Here is a 22888-nt window from a genome sequence, read left to right as displayed (position 1 = left end):
CAGCCACACTGACGCTGTTATACATTATCATAAGCAGTGAGATGAGTTTTTTCTTTTCTCTTTTTTTTTTCCAGGTTGAAGTGACTTAGCCCAAACATAGGCTAACCATCTTAGGCGGGTAGCACGCGTTCGTGTCGCGGAAGATATTCATCCATACGCCATTACCAACCCACTGGAATTGCAGTATAGAACCATACACTCCGAAGATCTAGCACGTTAGCGCTGGCATGCGAATACAGTTGCTGCGAAAGCTTTACTTGCTACGACACTGCCGCGTTAATGTACAAAACTTTAAGTTTCCTGGCATAAAGACAGACGCCGAGAGAGGGTAATTACTCAGAGCATTAATGTACCACTGCGTCGCACAGTCTTAACTGGGGCATGATGTGCGTATTATATAAGCCTTATGAAGCGGTAGCGCACGACTCTGAAGCACTTATCATACCCCGGCATCACAACCGTCGGCTATTAGCATCCAATGCGAGTTCTCAATAGGTTGTGATTCGACAGGGACATGAAGCCCTCAGACATCTACAGGAAATAAAAAGAAAGTTGGGGAATCAAGTTACACCGGTGAGTTCTTTACCAATAAGTATGCACTGGGGATTGAATGCGAACCACAACGGGAAGAGGATTTACCTATGGGCAGGGATTGCTCTGGTAAATACCCAAGACGGCATACCCTGGAAATCAAAGCGTGACTTAAACGCTAGCGCAGGCGACTAGACAAGATCAACGCATACATATTCGTGGTGTTGTCTGACGCCCCAGTTGAGCGTCAGAATCAGAAATGAATAAGCTAAATAAGAAGTGCGTTGCGATTATGCGCTTGCGCTCCCTTCATCCAGAAAGGATAAATATCCCTTACGATTTAATGCTTCGCGTATTCGAAAACAACACACCAAATGCATGCATGTGCAAGGAATAAACTTTATTTCCAAGCAAAGTCCGTGGCTGATGCCCTGGGTTACGTAAATTGCCAGAAAAGCGCGTCTGATCACGTCTCAGAGGAAAACAAGGTAACTTGAGGTCTATAAAGGGTGTAAATCTGACTGACACCCTTAATGCGCAACCACATTCCGTTTACATCACTGAAATGGGTCTTTATGAGTTAATATTCGGATCTGAAAAGTCCGTAGCTAAGGAGTTCAGAAAATGGGTGTTAGGTGACGTTTCTCCCTACCCTCAGGAAAACGGGTAAGTATGAAATAGAGCGGCGCTTTGACGGTCCTAACAAGTTGGTATTCAAAATAGAAAATGAATTTGACCTGCATAAGAAGGTCGTAAACTACATACGTCGATTCCACCCTATCCTACTGCTCGCACCAGGTCTTGGAGAACTACAGGACTCAGCTAGCAAAAGGATAGTATGTTGGCAGAAAGGGTATCAGGCGGGGCAACCCGACATCTTAGTCCTTAATGCACATAAAAAACATAATGGGTTATGCCTGGAGTTGAAGACGCCTAAGGGTAACGGCGTATTATCCTCAAAACAAGAGGCGTTACTCACACAATACGAGGCAAATGGTTACCTAACCATGGTGCTGCAACGATTACGACCTTATATGTAGGGAGATCGACCATTACGCGGAAGGCATTCGTGTACCTTGTCCTTGGTGTGTTAAGGCTTTTAAGACGCAGGAGGCGTTAAGGACTCACCAAAGAATATTTCATAGATATAATGATAGTTGAACAGGACACACTGGCGTGAATTAGTTCAAGGCATCACATACAAAATAAAAAATTACGTCGTCTTCGAAGACATCAGCCGCTTAAGGTTGGTCCTCAAACACGAAGGTAAAGAGTGCACGCTATGGGCGCCGGACTGCGTGCGGTACGTCATTCAAGGTGAAGAGTACACACACATACGCAGTCATGGTAAGGTTAACGGTCGATGGAAGTTCGACGTTGAAAGGAAGGTAGATGCTAATCCTCTTTGTGATTAGAAGTCATCCTCATGAGCGGTTAAGTATTGGTCTGCTACGGCGGACCTCATTTTTTTCTGTCATGTAATTAGTATGGTAATTAAGGCTCCTCCTGCGAACGCTGCGATTGTAAGGTAACATTATATATATATTATTCATTTTTCCATGCTTTTCTTACAGCAAGGTAATGGTCTAAGGGCTTGGGTCCGTCGTACAGGCAACACCAAATATGTTGACCGCTACGTATACAGCCACATCGGTTGCAAATGCCGTCCCAGTGTTCCCTGTCTTCCCATCTCACGCCCTCGACGTCGTCAAAGCATACGAAGGTCTGGTCTATTTCCTTCTTACGTCGCGTGAGCGCCCGGGAGGTTTCGTGGGGACAACAACGTTCGGCTAAGTCTCCGTGGGTTTCACAGACGACAATCTTCGAGGTGGTAACGACGACAGCGGTATTTATGCCAGTTCTCCTCGAAGTGAGGTTCATCGCAACGGAGACAACGGTCTTTGAGGCAGACTCTGTTCTCGCGGTGATATCGTAGGGCCTGTACAGTGGACAGTTCCTTACCGCAGTCACCGCAAAGGGTACTTACGGTCTTCTGACAGACTTTCTTGGAAAGATGGTATTGCAGTCGCTGCTTGCTACTAAAAGCTCTATCACATTGCACGCACTTCATTATATATACCTTATTTTTTATTGTTATTTTGTTAAATGCTGCAAAGAGGTCTCAAGTAAGGACCTATCTTTATTGTTATTTTGTTAAGCCCCCATTAAAAGATGAGGTATCATTCTTTCTCATTGTTGAAACCAGCAAAAAGATAATCATGTTAACCATTCTTCGATCGTGATGATTTAACAAAATAACAATAAAAGATAGGTCCTTACTTGAGACCTCTTTGCAGCATTTAACAAAATAACGATAAAAAAAAGAAAGACCTATGCTAATTCCTCTTGCTGGGGCTTAGTAAGATCTTCTTTGCGACCTCTTACTCTTCTCGAACGTCGTCTAAAGTCCTTTGTGCTTTAGTATCCGCGGGACACCAATGTCCAACGAAGTCTTCTTCAGAGAATACCTTATTACAGTGACAGCAGCTGTGTTTCTTACGAGGCGTCGGAGGGGTAACGATGATGCAGTCAGCAGGTAGTTCGCACGTAATGCAGTCCATATATCTATGGGGGATATCGAATGAAGTCCTTAATGGACTCCTTAGCCCAGCCCGCCATTGTCAAAAGCGCGCCAAACCGTTCTGCACGCTTCAGACCACACATTTCATCGTACAATTCCTGTACGCGCTCTTTTAACCGGCCTATCTCTTCCCTTTGCATTTCTATGGTGTCTCTTTTATCCTTTGCGTCGGCGGTAATCCTTCTTACTGCTTCCACTGGTTCCATCTATATATGAACCCAGATCACATGCCTTGTAACGCTCTGATAGTAGGACCCACCGGCTGTGGAAAGACCCAATTCGTCGTGGAGCAGCTATTAGAACCCTTTAGATACCGCTTTGACTACATAGTGCTGCTTTGTCCCACCTACGTGAATAACCGCACCTGGACGGGTATAGGAGTGAAAGACGACGACTTCTTCGTAGATATTTTAGACCCTAACGAGTTATCCAGTCATTTGAAGTTCTGGCACAAACAATTCCCTAAAGATACACAGACGCTCCTCATATTGGATGACATTGCCTGTGGGGACGACGTAAAAAGGCGCACCTCCGAATTAGTGAAGCTCGCCTTTAGTGGCAGACATGACAACATTAGCGTTTGGTTGCTTTCCCAGCAGCTTACCAGCGTCTCTAAGCCCTTTAGGGAAAACATAGGCTCTCTCGTAGTATTTTATACTCCGAGCAAGTCTGACCTGGAAACCATTTTAAGCGACTACGGCGGTGAGATAAGCAAGGAACAGCTGCACGAATACATGCGGCATTTAAAAACGCACCAACATTCCAAGATGATCTTCTCTTTGAGGTTTCCGTATTCCATTAACATATATGGAGATTGAGCAGCTCTTAGATGAAGTCCCCACTCAGTTAGATGAAAGTAACCTCAAGGAACAACTTAACATTCTTGTGTCTTCTGGGAAGTGTAAAGAAATGATAGGTAAGGAACTTACCCATGAGCAGGTTAATAAGCTGTCGGAAGAGGAAGTCAAGAAGTTCCATAAGAGGTATGAGGCTGCCCTTGCAAGTAAGACCACGGACGCCGTAGCAGACTCCGCTATCCGACTTGCCACTAAATTGCTTGGACTTGCACTGCCCATAGACGACGTGGAGCAACTACAGAAGGACATAAGAGATGACTATGTCATATCCCAAGAACTTAAGATAACCTGTGGGTGGTTGTCTTTGAAGTGCGGTAAGTTAATGGCAGTCGCCTCTGCGGCTTTGCACGTAGCTCAGCATGTCGACTTGAAGGAGGTGCTAGGTTCCTTCGGAACATCTTGGAAGGACTTCAAGAAGGACAGAGAAGTCGAAAAGGTCTTCCAGGCGGCACTTGCTGAGGTACCTAGTCAAGTACCTGCAAGTGACTTATCAAGTACTTAGTCAAGTCATTCGCGGGAATTACCCAGGTCGCCTCAAGTACCTAGTTAAGTACTTATCAATTCCTTCAAGTCCTTAGATATAAATGAGTGAAGCTGAATCGAAGGCGGAGGAAACCCCTCAAGTAGAGGAGCAACGAATCACCAAGGCTAAATCTCCAGGCAGAGTTGCTGCCGGTAAGAAGCTCGCGGAGATGAACAGGAAGAACAAAGCAAAGAAAGAAGAAAAGGTGGAGGAAGAGGAATCCTTCATTAATCCTGGGTACGTCATTGGCGCGTTAGGAGTCGCTATAGCAGCAGGCAGCCTTTACTTACAATGGCGGGCAACGAAAAAGGTAGAACCACCAACGTATCACGCACCTGTGGAGGTTAGAAAAAGTAAGATCCCTGAAATGGAGTAGATTTATCACCACGTACCGTGGCGACCTAGATTTTCCTTCTCGCTTTGTAATATAATGTCGACCGCGTTGTTGAAAACTGTTGAAGAGGCAGCTATCATTACTTCCATCGTTGCGGGTATTGGTTGGGTAGGTAAGAAAGTGCTCAAAGAAGACTTTACTGAAGACCCAAGCAAGAGCTTCGCTAACTTTGCTAAGATGACCGCTGCCGTAGGCGGGGCTATCATGGTAAAGGATTACCTACGGAAGGAAAAGTACCTACCTAATGTATAATGGTTAGCTTAGTCGCAGGTGGAGTCATTGCAGCTTTAGCATTTACAGGGGCTAATTATGGTGGTCAATATTTGGATAGATTAGTTAGAGGCGACAAAAGCGGTGCCGCCCAAAGAAAGAGACACGACTTAGCGCTGGAGAAATATCAAAGGGATGTGGCGGCTTGGAATGAAAAAAGACAAGCTTACAGGGATTGGTTGGATAAGAACTACCAAGACAAAATGCAGGCAGACAAGAACTTCGAAAACACAGACTACGCCTTCAAACTTTATGCGCAAGCACACCCCGACTTTAGAATGAAAAAGCCTCAGTTCAAGAATTACTACCAGCCTTCTAAGAAACAAAAAGACAATGAATTGGTCTTTGTAGGAGTCGCAGGGCTGGCCGGAGGCGTGGCTTTGGCGTATCTAATATAATGATCGTCTTTTTGGAAAGCGACAAGAATGACTTTACCACGTATTTGAATCCTCCCATCAAAGCCTGTAAGGTTCGGTTGGTTAGTTGCTCTTTGTATAATTCTTGGTATAATTTAATTAATGGCTTTGTCATCGGAACTTCCGGCACCAAACCAAAAATACCAGATTCCCATTACACCCCAATAACACTGGCTAAGGAGCTAGCGAAGCATGGATACACTCTTACCACAGGATTGCCCCATGAAATGACATTCAAGAAAAATAATGGGAGCGCCAATCTAAAGGACAGTTCATTGGTAGAACTCCTGGGCCTTACTAGTACCACGATAAATAGCGGCAGTACATATGATGTGAAATGGAAAGTCGCATCCTCTTATGAAGTCTATTGCGACTTGGTCCATAGTTACAACAATGGAGAAAAGTCTTCTCTTATGTCCAAGTTTCTGCCCCAAGGTAATCCATTTGACCCAGTAGAATACACTCCCATTTCTTTGAGCTATGACTTATCTAATTTGGTAGAAAGCATAAACATCACCATTAAAGTGGACGGAAAGATGGTGGATTTCAACGGACGTAAGATCAATCTTGTTTTGGAATTCATATAATGGGCCGCGTAGAGGACAAACTCAAAAGGATTTACTATGGGCCGGAAGGCTATTGGAGAGGAGCGTCAGCTATCAAGAAACTCGCGACCGCGGCCAGGGTATCAGAAGAAACGGCTAAGAACTGGTTAAGAAAACAAACCCTCTGGCAGGTTTATCTTCCCGTGCCTAAGTACATTCCCAGGCCCAGCTTTACCGTAAATGCCCCCAATGAAGTTCATCAAGCGGATTTGCTTTTCTTGCCGCACGATAAGGTGAGAAAGAAGACCTATAGGTACGCTTTGACCGTAGTCGATATCGCAAGCAGATACAAGGACGCCGAACCTATAACCAGCAAGGATTCTGGGGAAGTCGCAGAAGCCCTAGGTAGGGTTTATAAGCGCGTCTTGAAATGGCCTAAGCTGCTGCAAGTGGATGCGGGGACGGAGTTTATGGGCGTGGTTACCAAGACCCTGAAAGACCACGACACTAAGATTAGAAGAGCTAAAGCAGAGTACCACAGGGGTCAGAGCATCGTCGAAAGATTCAATAAGACCTTGGCCGAGCGTCTCTTTGGGTACCAGTATTGGAAAGAGCTGGAAGATCCCTCCAAACGCAACAGGGAATGGACTCAGAGGCTCCCCCAGGTCGTCGCGGCTTTGAACAACGAGGCGGCCAGGGCTACGGGAATGAAACCCAAGGATGCCATAAAAAAGAAACACGTGGAACACAAGTCCTTCATCAGAAGTTCGAGGGCGGTCTTCCCCCAGGAAAAAAGATTAGGCGATGTCACGGTTCGATATCTCTATGAGCCGGGTGAATTAGAAGGAGGATCCAAAAGAGCTACGGATCCTAATTGGTCTTTGGAAACTTACCAGATCCGAAGTGCGATAGCTAAGAAGGGTCAGCCCATCTTGTATTATCTTCATGATGGTCCCACGCGTGGGTTCGTCAAAGAAGAACTGCTTATCGTGTGATGTCCGAATGCTATCGTATGCACTCCGTCATCACACATCCATCGCTTACCGTCAAATGCAGACAGTGACACCTTCTCCTGTGTAACGTTGTGTATTTGATGTCCGTAGCTGCGCAGGCTGTTCATTTTATGCCGCTGTTCCTTACGCGTACGCAGGACCTTTAAGTAGGACTCGTGCGTAATGTCCTTCTTAACCACGTATTTTTTTACGCCTTTAGCTTTCTTTTCTACACCGTCCAGCTTTAGCACGCTGTACATCTTGGGTTTCAGACCCACGTATTCCACGATGGGTTTTCCTAACATTTCGTCTTTCATCTTCCCAATTACCTTCTTATTCTTCGCAGAGTAAAGGAAGTGCTCCTTCGGGTAACCGCTGGTGTCGTACTCGTCTATGTCGGGGAGGCAGTCTTTGTAAACGTCTTCCGTTTGCACTTCTAGAATTAGGGAGTCGGTGTCTGTGTACAGGAGGCGACAGCGGTCTCCGTACTTTGGCTTAAGCTTATCGTAGTAGAACTCGTACATAAGCAGCTTCGATAGATCCAGCACCGTAAAGCCTGTGTAAACGGGCTTGTTTAGTAAGAGGTTTGCCTTTTTCATGTGAATCACGTAGAAGTTCAGCATTTCTACGTATCTAACGAAGCCTGGCTGTGACACGTATGCTTCTGCTTCCTCTTTGGTGCTGACTATTTTTACGCTTACGCGCTTGCGGATGTTCTCCATTGTCTTTCCGAACACGCTGTTGTTCATCAGTTTGAAGAGATTTTTCTCGAAGTCATTTTTCGCTGCGGTACGCTTTTGCGTGTTAAAGTCAATGTAGGGGCGCATCCAGGGCTCCTGCGTGAATTTTAGGACTCTGTGGATCTTCTCTACGCGCATTCCGTGTCGCACGTAGAACTGCAGGTTGCGGTAATGTACCACATACTTCTTCTTATCCATCAGGTTCATAGTTAGTTTCCTGTACGGTTTGTAACCAGGGCACATTTGCTTTTGCAGCGGACTTAGCTGCTTAAATGGTATCTCTATCGCTTCTGGTGCTAAGGGGAACTCATTGTGTTCGTCGTGCAGGTGCTCTGGGTACTCCAGATCCACTTCTAAGACGTAACCCTTGTCTTCCTCCTTTCCTACCTGCATGTAGAAGTCTATCGGCTTCACTGGATCCCATTCGAAGTCTCTCACAGGTAGGTACTGTGACATTGCCCAACCATAAAGGTTATTCGCATCCAGGTAGTAAATGTATGTGGTTGGTTTCTCTGGGTCGTGCTCTACTAAGGGGTTGTTTGCGCGGGCGTAACGTCGGCTGGGTCCGCATACGCCGCCACGAATACCGTCTTCCATAAACCGATACATGTCGTACTCCGTTAGGAGATCCAACTGCGCATTTGTCTTCTTTAACAAAGCACTCCAGCTGAGCCCAGGAGCCGTGTAGAAATTAGCGGGATCCAATCCGTAATATTCCATAGCCATCTTTCTGAAGCTTTGGAAAACATCTGCAAGCAGCACTACGTCAGACCTTAGGTAGATGTCGTGGTAGTCGCCCATGTTCTCACAGGAGTACTTTTCCCACACGTCTAACGCATGCTGGTACTCCTCATCCTTTATACCAGACTCGTTTAGGGTGCTGTAGAAGCGATCTTTAGGTGGTAGGGGTTCTTTGAATCGATCCCAGGAGTCCATGTATTCGTATGGGTAGACTCCTTTCCTTTCCGCGCCGTATTGACTGGAAATGGGAAAGTTGGTGTTATACTTTACGAGGTTTGCTAAGGAGTCCGCCATAAACTGCTGCGAATCTAAGAACTTTAGCTTACCCACAGTTACGGACATGTAGCGCTCTTTGTTGTTGGGTATGCATTTGACGTCGGAGCCGTCTGTTCCTTGTAGTAGCAAATGGGAGTCGTAACCGCGGAGGTTGTGAAAGAACACCGGAATCTCCATGTCTGGATTTACTTTGAAGTTTATATTGCATTTCCAATGAGCCGCTCCTCTGTATTTACCCGTGATGTGGCAGTGATCCCTAACCTTATCCACATAGAAATCCTCAACAAATGCTTTGTGACAGTGAATGCAGTGCGTGGAGGGCTTTCCCGGCTTCTCACCTTTCTTAGCATACTTCCCGCATTTAAAATGAGCTTCTCCTAGATACTTTCCATCTTCATCCCACGCTTTCTTGGCTCGTCTTCCAAACTGAAGAAGCGTATGTTGACAAATGTAGCATTTTTTTGCCTTGTTAAAAGCCTCCTGGTTCTCTTTGGTAAATTCCATCTTCTTTGGACATCTTAATTGTTCTCTAATCTCTCCCTCCTCTTCTCGCAATGCTTCTAGAAACTCATTAGCTGCGTTCTTACCTCGGTAAATCACAGGAGGGTTTGCTTTACCGTCTGATCTGACTACTATGTAACCAAAGGAGCAGATCTCGTGTAATCCTACCTTATTCGTGGCGCCACGTTTCTGCTCTTCCTTAGTTATCAACGCTTCGAAGTCTGCATATATCACGTAAGGCACTTGCATCTGCTTTTGATGGTCTGCGTATGAAAGCTCTTTGTTGGTGGGCATCTGGATCCGTTGCGCCACTTCTTCGACTCCGCGGCAGATCTCATCGTGTTTCTTTAGGGTATTTAAGGATGTAAATGACAGCAAGCAGCAGTCGCAGAAGTACTTTTTACCTTTGTGCTTAGTATGTCTGTAGAATAGTCTGCTAATGTGTTTAACCCATGAGTAGTGTCCGCCGTGGTAGAATAAATGTACGCGCTCTCCTTTACTTTTTGACAGAACTAACGGCACTATCGTCTGCTCTCTGACTCCGTAAACGTTAATTGCTAGATCGTTTATTTCCTCAAATATGGGGATGTCTATCAACTGCATGGGAAATTCCACACCATCCCACTCTAAATCATCTGTGGGATACTTACTTGTCCTACAGGGATCCTTCTCTGCTGGATACAGTGCAGACCTGATTGCCCACATAAAGCATCGATTGTCTTCATTCTTCACGTTTACAATAGCCTTCTTCCTTTCTACCCACGTTGGTAGCGGTACGTAACTCCCCCCTCGTATGGGTACGTACCTGGCCATACTTATCTCTATTCCTTCAACCTCCTCTACTGTCCAACCCGATCCTTCTTTCGTGTAGTTAGACAGCGACTCCATTATTGCTTCTAAGGCTTCACTGAGTGACCTATCCAGATTCGTGGATTCTAATATCACTAACGACTTTGATCGCAACATTGCTGTCGTCATTACCTCGTCTTTTGACAAACTTACTTCTACCATTATGCTCGCTTTCAGGGCTCCTAATTCTTCTATACCTTTTCGGAGAGTCCTTTTAACCTTCCTTTCTGACTGACGCCAAAACTGTCTAACGTCAATCTCACCGTTACCGGGTATTGGCACCGTGCTGAAGTTGCTTTGGGATTCCATCTATATAATAGGAAATATTTTATACCTAATACCAAGCACTTTTTAAGTCGTCGTAGTCGTACTCACAGTCCTGACAATGCCAAAACAATTTAACCTTAGTCTCAAACTTCTTACCACATCCACAATCATAACTGCTCATACACTTCGTCTTCATTTTCAAATGCTTTTTCAAATCCGCTTCTTTCTTAAAAGTTCTCTTACATTCTTCGCACTCCATATATAGACTAACATATTTGCGCTGTTGCCCCCAACCACACTTGGAGTGGGTTGTTTCCGTAGGTGGATTTTTGACACGGGTCTTGCCCGTGTTGAGATTGCGCTGGAACCCCCATTCCCTATACTACTATGGAATGGAATGGAATGGAATGGAATGGAATGAATGAATGAATGAATGAATGAATGAATGAATGGATGGATGGGTGAATGGATGGATGGATTGATGGATGGATGAATGAATAAATGAATCCATGAATGAATGGATGGGTGGGTGGGTGGGTGAATGAATGAATGAATGAATGAATGAATGGATGGATGGGTGGATGGGTGGGTGAGTGAATGAATTAATGGATGGATGGATGGATGGATGGATGGATGGATGAATGAATAAATAAATAAATAAATAAAGTATCTACAATATGTTCTATTTATTTATAATGACTCCCCCCTATGAATCTCCAGCCCTCCCCCAGCCCTGACTTAATAATGACATTGAAATAAAAACATTTCTTCATGCACATACTTAATTTTCATGAATATTTTTGAATTCTTAACAAGCTTTAGTGAACATGATATTTCTAATATATATATATATATATCTGCAGGCCAAAGTCAAGAAAGAGAAACTAATAAACAGAGAGAACTACAAAACTTTTAGAAGTTGACGTAGCAAATCTTGAGCCCTTTTGAAGGAGTAAAATACGTACTTAATATTATTAATACTGATGTCGTGAAATCTTTTGGGATAGTAGTCAAAATTTGAAATCAATAAAAATAAAGATAACGTTTCAAATTTTAGGGTTTTCTCTCAGTGCACTCATATCCCCCCTGAAATACATTGCCATTTTAAACGGATATTGTAAAATTAATGCAATGTTATTCAAAATCAATAAAAATTAAGATAAATTTAAGTTATCAAAAATTGATTTTCTCTCCTCACACCCATACCCCACCCTCCACCCCCCCCCCTGTGTATTTCACACTCTACTGAGTTATTTTATAGGAGTAGAATTCATTGATGTTATTAACTTATTTTATGAAATCATTGAGACTCATATTCCAATTTTTAAATCAAGAGAAGAGGGGTGTGTTTTGGAAAAACAAAACAACAGCTGAGATAACGATAGCTTTTATAGCATGTTTTTTTCGTTTCTCTATCACATCAGTCTTTAAAAACCGCAAAAACTTTCTTTTTAAAGGGTGCGTCCGCACCCTCCGCACCCCCCCCCCCCCCACAAGCCTATGGGCCTGAGAAATAATTTTTTTAATTTTGTCACATCTCACCCCACCCCCCTAAGTGGTTACTTTCTCGATTATGAGTACAGCCTGGCACGAGCTAGGCGTAGTACGTGCAAAAGATGGCTGAACAGTTCCACCAAATAATCCAATATCCTGAATTTAATCCTTAAATTGCGCCAACTACGCCACAAACTGTCTTAGGAAACCTCAAATAAAGCACGATGAATAAGGTAGAACAAGCTGTCTGCAGAATAAGAGAAAAACTGCCCGATAATCAAGGATTTGTGACGTTAGGTGTCGGTTGTGTTGTGAAAAATGAAGAACTTTCCACAAGTCTTGGATGGAAGTGTCCTAATCTTATAGTCACTTCTTCAGCCGTATTAACTCCAGAACACCTGGACCTTGACAGGATATTCCTTGCTGAGTTTCTCGTTTTTGAAAAGAAGGGTTTTGAAGTTTTTGACTTGAAGCTCGCTACAGAGTTTTGCAAAACAATTTCGAGTCGTGCTCTGAGCGAAGAAGAAGAACAACAACTTCCAAATGAGCGATTGACTGTAATTTCCACGGAACCATTAGATAAACGAGGTTTTCTCAAGCGGATGGTCAAGAAAAGCAGCCTCCAGACCACAAGACCTATTGACTGTTTTGATTTTCAGAACTTCGATAACGAGCTCTCAATGGAGGGATTTTTTTGCAACGTGATACGCGAGTTTGGTTCTCTCGCCCATGAATTCGAGACAAGAACCTATAAATTTAAACGAAACGAAGAAAACCACGGATATTTTCTCGAAGATTTTGGACAGCAGGCCGTAGAACTAGACATACAAAGATTCCCTGATGATCAGAAACCCCTAGGAGGGGTAATTTTTTCGAAAGTAGGAGCTTATGTTGGATGTTTGGGTTATGCAACTACTCAAATCGAGCCTTCCTTCCTCCCGTCTTCATATTTCCAAGGTAAATTTGAAGTGAAAATAAAATGATAAAGTAGGATTAAAAAACGCTGAAACGATCTAATTCCTGTGGTAAACCATTTTTAGAGAAGGGTTTCATCTCGATAGGATCTTAATAGCCAAAACAATGATAATTTCTCAACATTATCATCCATTTGAATAATTAGAAGATTCAAGTCTGAATCAAGTCGTGACAAAAATTTATGAAGGATTATTCTCGCTCGGGTAATTTTTATCAATTTTTTATAATTGGACACCTTTGATGATGATTTCCTATTGTCCTTTTGTCACGGAAAGGATTATAAATGGCTTAATTTTTGATTTTGTTATTTTTTGTTGAAAGCTTTTTTTATTATAAAACAAAGTATGAATATGGAGTGATCCAGAAAAATCGATCATCGGGCATATTATTTTTTGAGAATAACAATACTAGATTCCTGTTTGGACTTGTCTCGATCATTTGTTTTTAAAACAAAGTTAATTTAATTATTAGAAAAAAAAAACAATTATAAAAATAATAAATGGTTTAAGATTTCAGCATGTCATTTAGTATGCATGCAATTGGCTTCCAATACTATTGTAATCTAAAAAAATTCAACTTCAAAACTCCCAGATAAAAACCAAAAAATATTACTTTTCCACACTCTAATAGTGCCCCCAGGTGTCTTTGATCTGATCGTCTAACAGTCTGTGATGAAAGAAAAATTAGGTTTTTCCAAAATGTCTTCCATATAAGGAAGGAATGATTAGTCCTGTTGTGACCTGACATGTCGGTGAGCTAATCTTTTGACATGTCGAGTGGGTTAATGAGGATTCATTGTTCATAAAACAGCATGAAATTTCTTTCTTAGAAAAGGAAAATTGAAGTCTGATATCATTGTACTAAATAAGTCAAAAGTTTCCAAATTTTTTCTTCTAAATATTTTATAAGATGGCAGTGAAAAATATTCAGATCCCAATTTAGATTTCTATGGAATATAGTCAGGATTTTTATTCAAATAGTAATACAACTTCAGTTTTATAATTGCTCTACTTTAAGTTTTCAGAGGGTAGGGCTCTTATGATTAAAAATACCAGACTCCTGTGACATCACAGTGACGTAATGCATGGAAATGAATACAATAATTAATTATCAGTAATATATAATACTTCAATACTTTGCTAATAATTGATTTTTATCTTTTTATTCCAGCGGCTGAAACCAAAGAAGAGACTCAGCCAGAAGAAGAAGAGAAAAAAGAAACAGAATTGTTAGTTGAAGGAGCTGCAACTGTAGACAATACAAATGAAGTAGACAAGCTGCCGATTGATGAAAACAAAAATGAAGAGCAACAGGGGGTATCTACTGAAAAAAATGAAGATATACCTCTTAAAGAGACAGAAGAGAAGACAACACCAGAAGAGAAGGAAGATACCAGCTTAGGAGAAGAAACTTCGCAATCAAATGAACAAGAAGAAACGAGAGCAGAAACACACGAAGGAGAAGAAACTCAAAGTGAAAAGGAATCGTGTGAAAGCAGTCAAATCATTGACACTGAAAAGGGGGTTTCAGGTGAAGAGGCATTTACAGAATGTCCTGAAAGTTCCGAGGCTGTTGAACAGAATACATTAAAGGAAATGAATAACGAGAGTGAAGTGTCGGGAACTGTGGAAGATAATGTTGATGTAAATAAGGAGGTAGATGGTTCTCAGCAGGAGTTTGTAACACCTATTGAAGATTCAGAAAAAGAGATTCAAAAAGACGTAGAAGATGTTACAAGTGAGACAGAAAAAGACAATCTAGAAGGGGGTGAGGATTTGATTCCTCAAGATACGGAGACAGGTTCTTTGAATGATGAGGAAAAAGATAAAAATATATCAAATGATATAAAAGAATCATCTCAAGAGATTGATAATGAACTTAGTGTTTCAGAAGAAAATAAAGATGTTTCTGAACAGGCTGATGTTACTATGGAAATAAGCAAACAATGCGACGAAGGTAATGGAGACGAGCCAAACACAGAGGAAAAACTGGAACCAGATGTTACTTTAGTCACAGAAGAAGAAGTTAAAAGTAGTAATGACAAAACCTTTCAAGCCGTAGTTACCCACGATGAGGATGGGGTGACAGAGAATAGGGATACTAGTGAGGCTGGCAAAGAGCCAAGTATGGTTGCAAAAAATGCTGATATTGAAACAGATCAAGTTAACACCAGCAATCAAGCAGTCATATCTGACGAAGGAAAGGTTAATGAAGTTAAATCTGTGATGGAAGAAGATAATGATGTTTTGGATAATACAAATGAGGCAGAAAACATTCAAAATAAAGAAACTATTAAACTGATTCCAGCCCCTACTCTTGAGGAGGAGTTAGACATGAAGTTATTTCAGAAAAGAAGAGAATCAAAATCAGAAGAAGCTCGAACTCAAGGTAATATCAGATTTGTTACCATTTCTTTCAATACCAGGGTTTTCGTTAAATAGTGTTGGAGATCAGAGAAAGCTTCAGCAACTGAGCAAATTTGAATAGGATTAAAACTAGAATGATCTGCAATGATCTTCTCCTAATATCCCAAATATTTAATGAAACCCCTTTCAGGACTGTTCAATTAGTTAGTGATCTTTTCCTATTATTTCAATACTTAATGAAAACTCTGAATACCATCTGTTGAGTGTTTGATTATTCTTCTAGCTTTGTAAAGTATATTAAAAACACTCATTAATAATTCATGAAGGAAACACAATAGAAATCATGACCATGAAGGAGGTTTTATATCTGATATAGATTCATCTTCATTTGCATAAACTTTAACTTGGATTTTCTCTATCAAACTTGGTTCATTTTGTAAAGAATTCGGTACAATATGAGAACTTACGTCATGAGTTTTTTAAGCCGTTTAATAAACGAGCAGGAGTGTTTTATTGGGTCTAAAACCACTCGGCTAAGCCTTGTGTTTTATACCTGATAAAACACTCCTGCTCGTTTATTAAATATTACATAAGAATGATGCAATACTGTGTTGAGGAAATATAAAGGGAAGATTAGTCCTACTAGTTTCGTGGTTTGGGTTAAGGTCAAGTTGAAATTTCAACAGGAGGCTTCACTGAAATATTCTTTTATTGTGATGTTTGGAGTCGAATTCCACAGAGTATGAAGCACGTTTGCCTGAGGGTTACCCATGATGTATATTTTGGGCTAAAATAAAGTGTGTCAATTAACATTGAATTATTGTAGAGCGTAATTTACAAATTCTAGGTTTACTGCAACACGTTTGTTCTCTTGAAATGTGCATGATTCAAGTATGATTGATTGGATTTCATAAAAAGTTAAATTGATGAGTGAAGCATGATGTTGACCACCCCTCAGCCGCCCTGTATCAACTAACGAAATTTTTCAAATATCCACTTTCATGGTAATGAGAACACAGCTATTAGATATCCAAAGTATAAAATTTGCGTACTTAAATAAAAGGTGATTCAAGTTTATATTATGTGTGTATATCACAACGCTATCAAATTACTGATCTGCGCATAGGTCAATCATAAAGTATTAGGTTTTATTATGAAATTGCTATATAGTACATATTTGTACATACATATAGTACATACAGATGAATTATTAATGATTGTAGATAATTAAGTTTCATGTTTATACAGCCCTATGTATGGTTATCAAATGGCCTTTTTGAAAAGAAGAATTCCAAGAATCTCAATGAGTGCTATATGATATTTCCCGCATTGACATACTTAAGTCATGCGTAAAGTATTTGCATAGTAATGTAATAGTCTTTTTCCAAATTCACTTGGATAACCGTGAAACAATGGTTTGAAATCAAGACTGAACTTGATTCTTTTATTTATCAAGTTCAGTCTCGACTTGAAGCCTTTGTTTTGTGGCCATCCAGGCAAATTTGCAAAAGGTCTCTTATAGGTGATATCTAACTCTAAACTTCAACCATTTCCATGGGGGAAATTTAGTTCATTATTTGCACAAATACAAAAGCCAAAATATATTAATCTTGTTTTATTGCTCTTCATAATAAATAGTTCTAATGTTTTGCAAGGGTGGCACTTAACAACCAGTAGCTTATAGCCCTAGCTGTGGCCCTCATTATGATGGAATTGGAATTGACCTTATTCGTGGTGTAACAATGTTTTCCCAATTCAGCGTGACAAACCTCTGGTGGAATGAAGAACTATTGTTTTGAAACTCGTCGGGAGATCATCGTTATTCCTTTCGTATCCTTTGGGATACTCATGAATTTTTCGAAGAGTAAAAACAAAAGAAAATGAATCCCCTGGAGGTTTGTCACGCTGAATTGGGAAATCATTGTCACACCACGAATAAGATCTATTTAGGAGTTGATTAATGAAGAGAGAGGAAACCACCATATAGAGCTGTTATGTCATATCAGTACTCCATTTAAACTAGCCTTGCTAAACTGGATGTTCCTGTATAAATATTGACTTAAATAAAAATAAAATAAAACCCTCAAAGTATAGGATAGAACCAATGAGCAACTCTACTTGCATATAACATCGAGCCTGGAAATCAAGTCCATGTTGCATTGGTGTGACACAGGTGGTCTCACCTCTATGCCATCCTTATGGAAAGTAAGTTATCCAAAAATTTGATATGCTATTTATTTTACCAGAAGGGAAAGAGGAAAAAGTTGAAAGTCAACAAGAGAAAGAGAAAACATTGGATAAAGATTCAGTTATTTCCCCTGAAATAATTGCTGAGATTGATAATTTAAAAGAGAAAAGTTTGGTTGATAGTGAGTCTAATAAAACTGAGGAAACACTCGTTAATGACAAGCCAGACGGACCGGGGCAGGAAGTAGAGGTTATAAAACTGGATCCAACTCAGTCTCCATCTCCTAGGAAAGCTCAGTATGATGTAGGGGAAAGCTTGGAACCAGGTAGGCTTCATGTTGTTCATTGGTGTCCTTGTTATCATTATCATTCATTACCATCATTCATCATCATCATTTATCATCATCATTCATCATCATCATTACCACCATCATCATCATCATTCACCATCATCATCATTACCACCACCATCATTCATCACCATCATCATCATCATTACCACCACCATCATTCATCATCATCATCATCATTACCACCACTTCCATCATTCGTCATCATCATCATCATTACTACCATCATCTTTACCATCATCATCATCATTACCATCATCATTCATCATAATCATTGCCATCATCACTGTCAGTCAAACAATAAATTTCAAATTCTTTTTTAGATGCCTTGCTTTCAGCAACCATCACCAACAATCCCAAGGTTCTAGATGACCTGGCCATCTTACTGGACACAGAATACCAACATGGTGGTATTGCAAGCTGGCATGATATGGCCCTTCTACTAGATATACCAAAAGAAGCATTTGATCACTGTTTATCCTACTCCAAGTCTAGCCCTACAGAAAGCCTCATGATATTCTTATCCAACACTAAACCTCAGTTTACTATAAGTGACTTGAAAGATTCGTTAAGGTCTATCGGCAGAGCAGATGTGGTGCATATTCTAGATAGGTATATTGCAAGTAAGTGAACTTTTTATCATCATGTTTTGTTGATATTGTTGTCTCACATAAACAACTTGTCGGAAACAGTGCTTCCTGATTTTCCCTTTGAGAGCAGGTACCATCAATGCATTCCCTTGATTATCATTTTTCATTGTTTACAAAAAATCTTATGCCTAAAGGAATTATTGTACAGGGTCTCAGATAGAAACTTGAATTGATGTTTTGGCTTGTGAATGAATAGATCTTTTAAGATTTCATAAAATGCTGCTGTGTTCCTCGAAAGTTTGTCCCTTTAATTTGTCCCTTTTCTTTTGTTTCGTTTCATTCTTTTTCTACAATTCTTTTCTGTATTGATTAAGCTATGTTAATTTTGTTTTTCTCAAATTGCTTCTGCCTCAAATAGTTTTTTATGCTAACTGCAGTTAAGAAATAATTATAATATTGTAACATTATTATTGAAATGAGAATAAAGTTGTTGTTGTTGTTGTTGTTCCTTTGTAGATATATTTACTCAAATTTAGGCTCATTTCAACATATCAAGTGTAAGCATAAATGCCTACCAATGTTCACTGAAACACATGACTGTTCTACACAAAACGGAGCTAACCTTTAGCGGCAAGAATTCAAAACTGGAGTATTAATTCCTTGCCCATCTTTTATAGGATCAATTGTTAGTGATGAAAGTGTCATTTTGGGAGTCGTTGAGAGAGAGGACACTGATCTCCTAGGGGAATTAGCCCTAAAGCTTGATCGCAGTGGTCAACAGAACTGGAAGTCACTTGCTAGTCAACTTGAAGTCCCAAGGAGGATTTCAAAACACTTTGGTTCACAGCAGAGACAAAATCCAGCTCTCCTGATGCTGAAGTATCTTCCTATTTTTGACCCTGATTTAACAGTGCAGTCCTTGAAGGATGCTTGTGAAGCTATCAACAAGTTTGATGTTGTGAAGTTCCTTGATACATCAGGAGTTCCAGGTTAGTTCAGTAGCTATTGGGTTACCTGTGGTGGATGGTGGGAGGGATGATAGTGATGAATGGGAATGATGATGATGACATCATCAAATTAGTGTGATCATAGTGATGTATAGTATTGATAAGTAATGATGTTTAGGATGATGATGATGATCGCATCAATAATGGGAGTGATGAATAAGAATGATGGCTTCAAATGTGAGTGATGATTGTGATGATATTGATGATAATATTAACATCGTCATTGGAATGGGAATGATGATGGCATCAATTGAGGAGTATGATTGTGATGATATTGATGATAATGACATCTTTGAAATGGCAATGATGATAGTGATGAATAGGAATGATGATGTTGAGTAACAGAAGTGATGACAGTGATGAAGTTGATGAGGATGTTACTGACATCATGAAATGATAGTTATAATAGTGATGATCACTATACTAATGTTGACATTCATCATCTTTTCCAATGTCTCCATTGTTTGATAACCCAAGGTGACTACTAATTTTCCATTTCCCTTGCTTGCCTGCTCTTACAGGAGATGATGCAATAATGGATATCTTAGAAGACACAGACATCATTGACGAAGTTTCTGACATGCTAAACGATGATGAAGTTGTACCAAACTGGAAAGACTTGGCAAAAGAACTAAAAATTCCCGAAGTAAAATTCACAATTTTTGAGCCTGCAGAAAAAAAAAGCCCAACAAAATTGTTGTTACAAAGTATAGAACAGTGTGAACCTGATCTAACAGTAGAGGAGCTTATCCTTGCACTAGTAGCTATGAAGAGACATGACGTTATTGATATGCTGTGTAAACATTTTAAACGTAAGTATCCTGGATAAAATTAATTATTATTATACTATTAGAAGGGGAGGGGTAGGGCATTTCATCCACTGTCATTCCAATTGGAATTTAGAAGTTGATTTTTGCGGAGGGAGGAAAGCCAGAGAACCCGGAAAACCCTTGAAGCACAGGAGAGAACTAACAAACAATTCTACTCACATACGACACCGAGCTCAGCAGGACTCGAACCCGGGTCTTATTGGTGAGAGGCGAGCGCTCTCACCACTACGCCACCTGTGCTTCCCATTATATATAATATATATACAATACTGCAAAACTGAGGTGTTCTGAAGCCTGTGAAGAATGACCTGTGAAAAATAAAAACCTGTCCACCATCGAAATAAAAATATATAAAACTTAAGTATTAGTTATTGCATCACTGTTATCAACCTCTTGTCAGCAAAATTATTTTGTTTTTTCATTTAGTGACCCTGTATTCTATAATTTCAAGAGGAAAAGTGAAACCTCCATTTTGCAAATTTTCTTGGTTCTGATTGGCCAACATTTTCTCTTAGATCTGCTGATTGTGTTTTAAGCTTTTCTCTGCATTTGATTTTAGGATCAGACATTAGATCAATTCTTGAGGAAAACAACTGTTTACCCCCAGAACCTAAAGCTAAAGATGAAGGAGAAAACGATGAAGACGACGATGCAGAATCATTTGCTTGATGTTACTAAAATTTAACAGAAGGCTATGGATATCTTATAATATTGTACATGTAGACTGGGCAATTAATGGTAACTATTAACACCCAAAACCATCTGTTGACCAACTGTTGGTAAGTACTGGTCGGCTAATTATTGGCAGTTGGTCGAAAATTAGTCGACAGGTGATCGATGAGCACTTACAAAATATGGTATAACTTTAAGATTCATCAGAATGCTATAAAAATATGTATCTTCACGTTCTTATATTGATGACCTACAGCTGCATACTACTGTGTAGGACTTACCTCATATATTTGACCATAGACTATGATCGCACATGTTAAATATCACTTAAAAAGGTTAAGAGGTGCATCTAATGTGAAATTATTTTATTGTACTCATAGACTAAAGCCCTGGCTAAACAAGGAAACATTTTTTTAGAAAAACAACATGTTTGCTGAGTGCATGCTTCCATGATGTTTCCCACTTAGCCATGTGGGAAAATATTGTTACTCGAAAAGCATTTTGTTTCTGAGAAGCAAAATATGTTTCTGCAGTATGGGAGAAACATTTCGCTTTTCTGCACCACATGGAAGCAATGTTAAACTCATTTCTTTTCAAGAGTGTGGTAATTAATTAAACATTTTTCCAGAAACATGATTCCTCATTTAGTCAGGAATAAATTCTTTCATGATGGTAATAAAATCATTTCATTTCAGGTGCACTAAATACAATCTCGTACCCAGAGCCATCCTTCCTCTTGGCCAGCACCCTAGAGGGACTTTGCCACCTGGGCTCTGGGTACGATTTTGTACTAAATACTTAAGATAAATAAAGTTTAAAGGGTATCAATATTTCATTTTTCAATTTCATAAATTGGTTAAAGATATATTGTATTAATAATTATTGTTATGCTGTAGAACAGCATTTGTCAAATCGTGTAGTTCCAGACAATATCCCTGCATTTTTGAGGGATAGGTACAAAATTCCCATGGGGGTAGGGGTTTTCAGACCATTCAGCTTCACTAGGGAGGGTGGGGTGGGTAGAATGGCTATTTTCTTAAACTACACAATTTATTATACAGTAACTGTACAGTTCACATTTAAGGCTTTGACAAAAACGTGATATATAAATACAAAGCACATGCGTGTGTGTGTTAAGTTTAGTGCTGCATACTCTAGTTACATACAGTAGTTATACGTACATGTAGTAAAAATGTAGAGTAACCTTACAAGCCTTCTTTAAAACCTATAATTTTATAAAAACCACTTAATAAAGAGACTTTGGCAGGTGCTCATAAAAAACCTGGGGGGGGGGGGGGGGGGGGGAGAGAGGATTTGTTGAAGTAGTGGGGAAGAACCTATTAGAGGGGTTACATACCTGTATATCTTCTATCTGAATTTCACAACTGCCAGCATCACTTTGAGAACATTCTTCTGTTGCTTGTCACAATTCACTCCCAGAACAGTGCCTTGCTGTTGGTAATTCATATTAGAGCAGTGTGTTTTTTGTTGCTAGTTTGTGACTCTCATGTCACCATTCAAGGCTATGTTTCTTGTCAGAATTTACCCCTAAAGGGGCCTATATCCCACCCAATGCACAGTTCTGGCCACACTCCTGGTCATTGTCTAATAGTTGAATACTGTTAACACCTTCTATCTTTTTATTAGCAATTAATATTTCACATGTTGAATAGAAAATCTTTCTAAAAAGAGTCATTCATTTCTCAGGAAAAGCAAAGATGTTGACATTATTTTATATGTTTGTATAGCAATAAAAAACTTAATGCTGGGAAATTTACTGACTATGATTATTGTGTTATATAATACTTAATCCTTGAAACAAAATTTGCTCGTTACATATTGTGTAACTAGGATCCTGGGTAGTGCATAGCATCTATAGGGTTCTGAAGGGGTAAAATTGGAGCTGGGATTCACCTTGCTTGGGCTAGGAAAAT

General features: G+C 40.1%; 1 protein-coding gene across 1 annotated transcript; it reads left to right on the top strand.

Annotated features, from left to right (window-relative positions):
• Positions 1 to 12082: 12082 nt before the first annotated feature.
• On the top strand, positions 12083 to 22253 carry LOC116291958 (uncharacterized). The gene is made up of 7 exons (XM_031699189.2): positions 12083 to 12934; positions 14123 to 15340; positions 17565 to 17831; positions 18179 to 18478; positions 19123 to 19434; positions 19974 to 20264; positions 20842 to 22253. Exons 1-7 carry the CDS (start codon positions 12202 to 12204, stop codon positions 20949 to 20951), a joined length of 3231 nt encoding a protein of 1076 aa, XP_031555049.2. The 5' UTR covers positions 12083 to 12201; the 3' UTR covers positions 20952 to 22253.
• The last annotated feature ends 635 nt before the right edge of the window (positions 22254 to 22888 follow it).

This window comes from Actinia tenebrosa, unplaced genomic scaffold (assembly GCF_029948245.1).
Source record: "Actinia tenebrosa isolate PJP-AT-01 unplaced genomic scaffold, QUT_ActTen_1.0 PGA_scaffold9__36_contigs__length_13948895, whole genome shotgun sequence".
Lineage (NCBI taxonomy): Eukaryota > Metazoa > Cnidaria > Anthozoa > Actiniaria > Actiniidae > Actinia > Actinia tenebrosa.
This window is presented reverse-complemented; position numbering and strand designations above follow the sequence as displayed.

Excerpts from the sequence above, each read along its gene's own strand:
- LOC116291958 (XM_031699189.2), top strand. The coding sequence starts at position 12,202 with ATGAATAAGGTAGAACAAGCTGTCTGCAGAATAAGAGAAAAACTGCCC. Across the intron at positions 17,832-18,178 it reads AGGGGAAAGCTTGGAACCAG|ATGCCTTGCTTTCAGCAACC; the intron begins GTAGGCTTCATG and ends ATTCTTTTTTAG. Across the intron at positions 19,435-19,973 it reads TGATACATCAGGAGTTCCAG|GAGATGATGCAATAATGGAT; the intron begins GTTAGTTCAGTA and ends CTGCTCTTACAG.